A 10,360-nucleotide genomic window follows, 5' to 3' on the forward strand; every position below is an offset into this window, starting at 1 on the left:
TCGGATGGTGACAGAGACCACCTGCTTAGCAGAGAAGCCCAGTGTGGGCAGCTGGAGATGTGCCCCATGCTTTAGTGTCCCCAGGCACTCCAGAAAGCTGCTGAAGGGCTCATGACCTTCGGTCTGTGGGGTGCACCCGGCTCCCGCCACCCAGGGCAGGCGAGGCGGGGCTGCAAGGCCAGGGCTCCCCTCCACCCCAGCCCCAGTCTTGTCCACTTCTGCCTAGTCCTCCCCAGTCCAGGCCCAGCCTTGTGCCAGCCCTGCCTGGGCAGGCTCCAACCGTGTGCCAGCCCTGCCCTCTAGTGTCACTTCTGCCACAGCTAGGCTTACAGCACAGCTGACTCCCCCAGCCCCTCTGGTGCGGATGTTGGGCCGGGCCTAAGGTGTGACTGCTTGAGCCTGGGGTTTCACGCTGGGGAAACAGGGTAGGGGAAGAACCCGGGCTCACAGATTTTGCCAGAACGTGATGCTGTCATTTGCGAGGGGAAGGAACTTGCTGCTCCTGTCATCTTCAGTCTCAGCCCACCGTCGAAACAGGTCCCAACCATTTCCCTGGGCAAGGCAGAAGTGCTGAGCAAGCCAGAAAAGAACAAGATGGCCAGGAGAAACCTTCATGAACTATTTCTTATGTACCATTCTTATGTCTCTTCATGTGCAGTCAGATTGTCCAGACTGGGGATTAGGCATGCGGCAGATGTAGAGATGGTCTGAGTTGTGGCCAAGTTTACCAGCTGACAGGGCACCTTTCAGAAACAGCTCAGGTCTGAAAATCCCAGGGATGCTTTTGCACGACACAGAGCCCGCACAGAGGTCCTGTCAGACCCCACTGCCTCCATAAAGAGCTGAGTCAGCATGACTGCTCCAAGGTCCTGGCACCAGACATACAGAGGGTGAAGAGCCAGAGCAGTGCTGGTCTTGATCCAGTTACAGAGCTGGTTTGGATCCAGCTGGGAGTTATCCCCTTCTGGGCTGAGCTCCAGCAGACTCTGCGGGTGTTCCCTGTGTGCTGGTGTCCAGGAAGGTGTCTGAGCTGGGTGCAGCTGGATCCAAGCTCACTCCAGCTGGTGCCACCAAGCTGCTGAAGGACAACTGCACGTGGGGCAGACATTGAAGCATCTCTGCAGCAGCTGCCCAAGCCGACAAGGCTGGCACAGAACCACCGCTAATAAATGCACCTGGACCAATCCTGTTGCCATCCTGCTGCGACACCTGGCCCTTCTGCACTGGACTACCCAGCTGCTCCATGGTTTTCCACAACGTGACAGCAGAGACATCTATTCTCCTGCAGAACAGAGAGCTATGGCAGCACTGCCCTGCCACGGCCACTTCTATGAACCAAGCAGAGTCTGGAAAGATGCTGTATCATAGTGGGCATAGTGGTGTTAAAAACGGGTGTTGTCTGGGGATGATATGAAGAAATGTCTCTATTCTCTCACCTGGATTCCTCTTTACTAGCTAGCAGAAAGAGACCTGCTCTGGCTGTTCTGACTTGATAAATCAGGCTTGGGTTTTGTGTAAGCCACCTTCTCCTGCATTAATCATCAGCAAATGCAAAATAATGGTGTGACAGCTAAAATCTGTTGTTACCAGGCACTATCTGCAGTCCAAACTTGAAAACCTGAAGGCTCAAGATAATTGTGCTTGATGCATGGCAAACCAGAGGAATCACCAGTGAAGTCCAGTACAGTAATACTCCTGTCACAGGTGAGTTCTCCTGGGTTGTTGGACCCTGCTTCAATGCCATTGTGGGGTCACGCTGACCGTATGTAGCCTGAGCATATGTACATATACATATAGGATCACAGAATCATAGAAACACCTGGGTTGGAAGAGACCTCTAGATCGAGTCCAACCACAGCCTAACCCTGCCTAGTCCACCTCTAGATCATGTCCGTAAGGACTTCATCCACATGCCTTTTAAATACCTCCAGGGATGGTGACTCCACCACCTCCCTGGGCAGCCTGTCCCAATGCTTGACAACACTTTCAGTAAAGAAATTCTTCCTAATATCTAACCTAAATCTCCCTGGGGCAGTGTGTTTGTATATACATGTGTGTACATACGTAAAGCTAGATTGATGTCTTGAGTCATAGGCACCTGCATCAGGATTGCTTGTATTAACTGGAAATCAGATCCCCAGCCACACAAGGAATGAATCTTTAAATATACTGGAATGACTTCACTGCTAAGCTGGTTTCTTCCCATCTCCCATTCCAGGTAGTGGAATGAGCCCTATTTCGAACCCCAAAAGGCTCTTCCTGAGACCCAGAAACACTTGAAACTGGCAATATCTCCCGCTCCTTCATTTGCTATTCTACATTATTTCCAAAGGGCCTGTTGCCACACTAACACACTGGTCGGTGTGTCCAGGTCTCCTGCCTGGCCAGGAAATGCAATTTATGCTCTCTCATCACTGGGTTTGACCTACACTCCAAATACTATCGCTATTTTATTAGCCAGGCTGCTGGTTATCAGCTGATTTGCTTGCTTTCAAGTAGGTCATGTAATTTAAGGGGGAAAGGGAGAGGTCTCCCCTCAGAGGAGCACCGCCTGTCATTGTTTGAAAGGTTTTCCATTCACACAGACAAGGATTAAGATGCAGGAGTGCATGTGTGCTTGTGTGCAGACCGGTGGCAAGCCCTGGGAACAAGGACACTACTAAGGGCAGCCAGCTTTCCCACCGAAGAACCCGTTATAGCTGCTTCTTTTCCAGCCTCAGACCTCCACTAGTGATAACTGTTTATTTTGAAAGCACTGAGGGAACATGAAGCAAGCACGCTCCCAAGACAGAAACAATCCTGTGCTGGCTGTCCAGGGTCTGTGTGATCATGTTAATATACAACCAGGCAGCAAGGCAGGAGAATACCGAGGTGTCGTCTGCATGAGGAAGTGAATTGCTGCTGCTATAGCACAACAAACATGTTCTAAGGGAAGTTAAATGTATTTATCTTCCAAAAAAAAAACTATGTTAAAAGAAAACTTCATCTGCCTGTAAGCACTTGCTTGTAAAATATCAGCAAAGCTGTAACGAGATCCAGAGGTTGAAATCTCGAACCAGGCAACTCCAAGCATGAAAAGAGTGTACGTTATTTAGTGGGAAATAATCAGCCATCGGAAGAACATCGCTGCTGTCCAACTGAATTCAGTACCTCTGGAATATTTTTTAGATTTTTTTTTTCCCCTAAAAGATCAGCTTGAATTCAAGAAGGAATTAATTCAGGGAAGCCCAAGACTGGTGCTGTGCAGGAGACTGGGCTACATTGTCACTACAGCTCCAATTAGTATTATAACCCATTCGTTATTCCCTTTACTCTGAAATTCTAAACCACTTACAACTTTAAATCACCTTCCCCACCCAAAAAAAAAAAAAAAAAGCAGAGCTTCCCAGTGAGGCAGGAAGGCAGGCAGAGTAACCTAGCAAGACTTTATTCCAAGCACTTGTCAAAACCATTGCCATGCTGTAGACAAGCTCTACCTAGGGAGATTGACCCGCACAACTATCTTAGAACTACCTGATTATTTGAGAATAAATCACTTTTATTTTGAAATACAGTGTCAACACTGGGGAGTTATACTTGCAGACCTGAGAGTGCTATTCTGGTCAATTCTCCTGTGCAGACGTGCCATACATGTGTGATAAGGCTGGAGGATAATCCCCCAGGAGAGCCAGTGAACATTTTATTGATTGGGATACTTCAGACTTGTGGAGGACAAAGCAATCTTCCATGTGCTGAATGAACAGACAAGATGGGATTGAGGGTTGGGGTTTTTTTCATCTCTAATTTCCGTGTTTCACTTACAGAAGACATTTTGAATAACACAACAAGGGGCATGGAAAGAAATAATCTGCATCTGTCTGATTTTGCTAGAGGCACTGTCAGATTTGCAGCATTAGTCTTGGAGAGGTCATGTCCTTGAAATTCAAGACAAATACTTGATGAAGCCACAGGTATGCATAACAGGCCATGGGGACCTCTAGAACCAAGCCAGCACATCACATCCAGGCTGTTCACTTTCTCTTTCCCAGCTGACCGATCCTGTTTATGGGAGCAGTGTTGGGCCTGGCACTGGAAGGAGTCAGACAGGAAGGGATGCAGGATAGGAAGCCGACAAAGAATGAGTGCAAGCTGCACTTCCAGCAGCAGGATCAAAACATGGCTGAGAGGATGGACACTGGTTAGTAATTTCCAGCACAAGGACAGCAGCTTCCCCTGCCTTGATGCCAGCCCGTCTGCAGAGTCATGATCTCTGTTGTTTCCAGTGCTGGAGCTGCAGAACACCCGTGTCTGCTTGCTTTCACATCTGTGTGCTCGGGCAAACAGCATGCACTGCTGTGACTCCCCTGGCTGCCCACACAGGCGAAGCGTCTATGGCAAGGTGCAGGGCTGAGAGCTGGTGCGTCTATTGTGGCTCCTCTGGCTGCCCACACAGGCGAAGTGTCTATTGCAAGGTGCAGGGCTGAGGGCTGGTGCTCTGTGTGTCCTTAGAGCTCCCAGTCAGCCTGCAATGGGCACCTGGACAGTCCAGAGCAAACACCCGGGGACTAAATTTCTCTGTCCAGAGGGAACGTGACTCCTGCCAGTGCCCACATGCTGTTTACAAGGGAAGGTTGTCTTCATTTGCTAAACCAACTGGGGAAAAATAAATTTTAAAATCAAGTACAATTTCAGAGGTTTGAGAAAAGCACATTATGCCTGAAACATTTTCCAACCATATCAACTGGTCTAATGAAATACATAATTTCAATCCCCACAACCCCTGCCACACATCTGTCCTTCATGACTGCAAGAGCAGAGCTGCTAAGAGGGCAATTAACATTGCTGGCCTTGCCTCCAAAATCCCCTTAATTGTGCTCTCTGCGAATTGCTGGGCCCCAGGACATGGCAGTCCAGACGTTTTGCAGCAGTCTCAGCTGAAATAAGGAGTGTAGGATCATACTGACCGATGTTTGACACCGAGCTCGCTGCTGCTAACCCTGCCACATGGAATCTGGTAATAATTTTCGTTTATTTTCTCCTATCCAGCAGTTTGGAGTTCAGTACTGAGGAGGCTGCTTCATTACACAGCACCATTAAGCGAAGGTGGGATTTTTGGGTGCACGAGTATGGGCGGACGTATCTTTTATATCTGGAATGACGGTTTGGGACTGTGGGATAACTCCTTTAGCAGGAGAGAGTGTATGCCCAGCTTACCCCCATGCCCAGGTGACCCTTGAAAGCAGGTCCCATATTGCTTGCCACGATGCAGAGCAGTGCAGGGCTCAGCACAGCGGCACCGCCATGCTCGGTGGCCCTGGCAGGGGCATTCGCCAGGTTGTATATTGAAGCAAACACTGCAGGGAGAGGATTAAGGCAGCCAGCACTTCCCTGCACTGCCCTTTGGAAGATGCCTACTTCCTCCGGCTGGTAATGGGAAGGTTTAATTTACCCCTGCAAAGAGCAGAGCCGTACTTTGTGGCAGGCTGCGAGCAAAAGCCGTGCTAGAAGTTCACCGCCATGTCCAAGCCCCCGACTCTGCTTGCTCCAACCAGCATGTCCCGGGCATCGGTAGGAGCTGGCAGAGCCAGGAGTCGATCCGCACACCGGGGCTGACATCCCCTTCACGCCCCGGGCCTGCCGCCGGACAAACCCGCCGCCGGCCGCCTCGCCCGGCCGCTACCAACTGCGACGACCTCCCGCGACGTCGCCGAGCTTCCCCAACGGCCCCTGCCCCAGCCCGTCGCTTCTTGCAGCACGGGGGTGCGGGAGGGCATGGCGCTCAGCTGGCCGTCCCTCGCTAAACCGCCCCGGTCGCTACCTGGCCTCTCAGTGTTGCACCCCCGCCTGCGGCGCCCCGGCCCGGGGCGGGGCAGCGGGGACGAGCCCGGCCCTCCCCCGACATGGCGGCGCGGCCCGGCGGCCGGGGAGGCGCCAAGCAGCGCCCGCGGGGCGTGAATAAAGGGCGGCGGGCGGGGCCGCGGCGCTCCGGGAAGCGTAGGGTTGACGGCGGCGGGTGAGCGGGGCCGGAGGCGGGGGGAGGAGGAGGGTGGCCGGGCCGGTACGGTACGGGGCCGGGCGGGGGCTGACGGCCGTCGGCTGACGGCCCGCGCCCGCCATGACCAGGGCGCAGCTGACGCGGACGGGGATCCTGCGGATGGCGCTGGGCGGCGGGGCCGGCGACCCGCTGCTGCCGGCGGAGGGCGGCGGGGGCCGTCGGGCGCCCTTCCTGCTGCGGGCCCTGCGCATCGCCGTGGTGGTCTGCCTCTACTGGTTCACCTCCATCGCCATGGTCTTCCTCAACAAGTACCTACTGGACAGCCCCTCGCTGCGCCTCGATGCCCCCCTCTTCGTCACCTTCTTCCAGTGCGCCTTGACGGCAGCCCTCTGCCTGGGCCTCAGCATGGGGGCAGCCTGTGGGCCCCCCTGCTCCAGCCTGCCCACCCTCCGCCTCGACCCCAAGGTGTCCCGCAGCGTCCTGCCCCTCTCTGCTGTCTTCATTGGCATGGTCACCTCCAACAACCTCTGCCTCAAGCATGTCGGCGTAGCCTTCTACAACGTGGGACGCTCCCTCACCACTGTCTTCAACGTGCTGCTGTCCTACCTGCTGCTCAAGCAGACCACTTCCCTCTACGCCCTCCTGGCCTGCGGAGTCATCATAGGTGAGGGGGAGCGGGAGGAGGCTGCACCCACCCCATGGCCAGCCCCATAAACTCAGAGAGCTGGAGGTGGAGTGTCTTCCCCTTGTGAGGTGGGGTAACTCGGGGCTTGTGCCTCTCTCTCCCTTGGGCAGACTGCTGTGCCTGCCTGGAGTATGTCATTAACTCCTTAAGGAAGGAAATTCCGCTTAGTTGACCACAGCTCCCTCTTTCCTTTGAGCACTAAAACCTTTCTCCTTTCTAATGAAGTTTAACCTGCCTTACCCTTCCCCACCCCCCCCACCCCCCCCATAAGAGCCATAAACCAGCAGATGTCTTTCTCCTTCTCTTGCGCTTGTTGATTATTAACTTTGGTAACAAAAACAGTACTTATGCCAGGGCCATTGGGACCGCACAATGGAGCCAGCCACTTCAGACAGGCTGAATGCATGTGATGAAGGGTTAGCTGATCTAGTCAGGCATAGAACACTACCAGAAGGTCTGGTTGTGTGGTTACAATGTAGGGCAGGGCATTGACTGGCTTAACGGGAATTGCTTACAAGCCTTTCATTCCAAAGGCATCGGTAATACTGAAAGTTACCTCCCATTGGAGTGCCATTTAGATGCCAAGGGTGGTGAAATGTTGACTTCAGTCTGGCTCCAGGTGGACATCTGTTGACTTTAGTGCTCAGCGAAGTAGATGGAGTTGGATGAAAACGAGACTAGAGAATCTCCTCTCCATAGAAGAGGTGTAAAGGAACAGAATTCCTGTTTCTTGCATCCAAGTCATGCAAGAAATTCCTTTCAGCTAGTTCCTGTGTTTGGGTATTGCCCAGGACTGTGGGGTTGGCCCGCCTTACAGGGCTTCTCTAAGACTCTGCCACCAGCACCGTCTCCTTTTGCTGTGGGAGCATTCCCTGTATGTCCATAGCAACATAGCTGAGCATCTCTGTGGTGGACACTGCGCCCTTCCTGTGTCTGCATTGAACCCATTTGTGTCTGGGCTTAATTTAAAGCATGTTGGCTGCTTTGCAGGTAACTTTCCAGATGGCCTCCAACAAAAGGAGCTACTGGAGAGATAGTGTTGTGCTCCTTAAGTAGCTTATCTCCCGTTTTGTTTTGCTTATGAGCAGGATGGGGAGAGGTCCCCATCTCTGCCCTGGAGATGCAAAGCCTGTAGCTCTTGTTCTGGAAATGGTTAAAGAGTGCATTACCCATCAAAGAACTTCAGTGTGTTGAGTATACTGTACTCAGTTTCTGACTTGTGACTTTTTTCTTTTTTTTGACCAAGTTTCTTTGTGTGTGTTTACTGTCTTTGTGTCTTCTCAGGCGTGTCTTTCCCTTCCTATTAACAGTGCAGCGAAGGCTCTGAGGCCTTCAAAAACAAAACAAAAAAAAAAGAAGCCAAAAACCCAAATCCCAGCCTTGAGGAATATTTCTTGCTACCTGTGTGTCAGATTATAATTTTTTTTTCCCCTTTTCAATTAAAATAACCTTCTGAAAAGGGTATCTGAGTTGCTTTAACTTTAGTTCACGGCTCTTTGGAATAATAGTTTCTCATGCTGCCTGCTCAGTTTTGGAATCAGTCCTCTGAGTTGAGTGATACTGCTGTAAATTACTTGCACTCCCAAAAATAAATCTTGTCAGGACATTTTGTGGGTTTGCTTAAGAGAAAGAGGAAGCCCATAAGTCTGTCTCCGCTTGCAGTTGTTCATTATAATGAGATAAATGCTCACTGTATGTTTTGAGTCCTTCAGCAGTTGTTCAGGTGATGTCTGATTTGTTTGGTTGCAGGTGGCTTCTGGCTGGGTGTTGACCAGGAAGGAGCAGAGGGCACTCTGTCATGGACAGGTATATTCTTTGGGATCTTAGCAAGTCTGTGTGTCTCGCTCAATGCCATCTACACCAAGAAGGTGCTGCCCGTGGTGGATGGTAGCATCTGGCGCCTGACCTTCTACAACAACGTCAATGCTTGTGTCCTGTTCTTCCCCCTCATGTTGCTGCTGGGCGAGTTCCGCACCCTCTACCACTTCGACAAGCTGGGGAGCCCCAGTTTTTGGGGCATGATGATCCTGGGGGGAGTGTTTGGCTTTGCCATTGGGTATGTGACTGGACTTCAGATTAAGTTCACTAGCCCGCTCACCCACAACGTGTCTGGGACAGCCAAGGCCTGTGCTCAAACAGTGCTGGCGGTTATCTACTTTGAGGAGACAAAGAGCTTATTGTGGTGGACGAGTAACTTGATGGTTCTCGGGGGCTCCTTTGCCTACACATGGGTGAAAGGGCTGGAGATGAGAAAGGTGCAAGAGGATCCTAATGTGAAGAGCAGCGAAAGAAATGAGACTGGTGTGTAGGCAGCTCCTGTGCCTCTGTTTCTGTGCCTGGAGCGGGGGGGGGGTGGGCTAGTGCTTGGTGCTCTTTCCTCCTGGGGAGAAGAGCAGCAAGGAGCAGGAAAAAAAAAATTTACCTGCCAAGTGTGTGGGGAACTGTGTCAGGATCTAGAGCCCAAGACCTGACTGGATTGTGTTTTATCTGTGGGATTCTGTATCAGAGATGGGGAGAGCATGTGTTGTAGAAAGCAATCAGGTCTTTTGTGATGTGCTTTGTTTTTTTTTTTAAATGGATGTTGCTGTTGACCTAATCTGGGCAGTTTGCATCAGTGAGGTGGGATCAGTAACTCAGAGTGGACAAGAACTGGGAGGGGACCTTCATGTAATTAGGGATTTAGAATTAATGGAATCAGTGCAGTCTGAAGGTACAAAAGCTTGTGAGGAAGAGGCCAGTAGCCAAGCTATTGGGGATGGGCTCTGGGGAACTGTTCTGCTGGAAAAGGTTGACAACAGCCGTTCTTCCCGTTGCCCCTTTCAATGCAAAGGATGGGAGATTCCCTCCCTTCTGTTTCTGTGCAAGTCTAAGCAGCAGCAGTGCCTCCAAGTCTCCTTTCCACAGAGTCATTATCCCGTCCTACTGAGCCTGGTTTGAGGTTGGTTTTTCCTCCTCATTTCTTGGTTCAGAAAATCATGCGAAGTCTGGGCAATGAAAGGTCTCATTTCCTCTGCAACTTCCCCCATCGCTCCTGCCCCTGTGAAGGGCGAGCAGGCTTTTTCAAGTGGACTTCTTGGGAAGGAGCAAGCTCGGCCTCTGCCCCTCGGCAACAGGCAGAAGAGAAGTTACTGTGAAACACTTCCTTGTGAAGGATCGATATCCCTGTTTGTGGGGTTCACAACACTTGTCCTCTTTACACTTTGGATCTCTTCTGGCATTTGCAGCTTGTCTTTCAGCTCTTGCTTTTAAACACACCCCTTCCTTGCCCAGCTCAGTGAATCCCTCACCCCCCTAAAATTCTAGTTTTATTTTGCTCAACTCCACCAGTTCTTTCACTGAAACTCGCTGCTGTAGAAAACTCTGCCCCTCCATCTGCTCTCATGAAAGTGCCACCTGTCACTACTGATCCAGGGGACCAGCAGCAACATCCTATTGCCAGCTGTGATGTTCCACCAGCTTTCTAAACCCCCTTGGAATACAAAGGGTTGGTTTGAAGAGCAGTTGATGTGACCTGATGCATGGTCCTGTCCTGTGCATCCTGGGAGATGTACCGTATTACCCCCATGCGTGGTACCTGGATGTTCCTACTGAAGGACGTGTGGTGTTCTGCCTGGGATATGTTCCTGTCTAATTTAGGGGTGGGGGAGGGCTCCTGCTCCGCGTTTCACGACCACAGGTACCTTCTTTTTAGGTGCCAGGGT

The 10,360-nt window shown here is 51.5% G+C and overlaps 1 protein-coding gene across 1 annotated transcript; it reads left to right on the forward strand.

Annotated features, from left to right (window-relative positions):
* Positions 1–6,094: 6,094 nt before the first annotated feature.
* On the forward strand, positions 6,095–9,255 carry SLC35C1 (solute carrier family 35 member C1; the record flags this gene model as incomplete). Its single annotated transcript, XM_084263913.1, has 2 exons — positions 6,095–6,638; positions 8,409–9,255. 2 exons carry the CDS (start codon positions 6,095–6,097, stop codon positions 8,966–8,968), a joined length of 1,104 nt encoding a protein of 367 aa, XP_084120039.1. The 3' UTR covers positions 8,969–9,255.
* Positions 9,256–10,360: the final 1,105 nt, after the last annotated feature.

Source organism: Gallinula chloropus, assembly GCF_964237585.1.
Source record: "Gallinula chloropus genome assembly, chromosome: 4".
NCBI lineage: Eukaryota > Metazoa > Chordata > Aves > Gruiformes > Rallidae > Gallinula > Gallinula chloropus.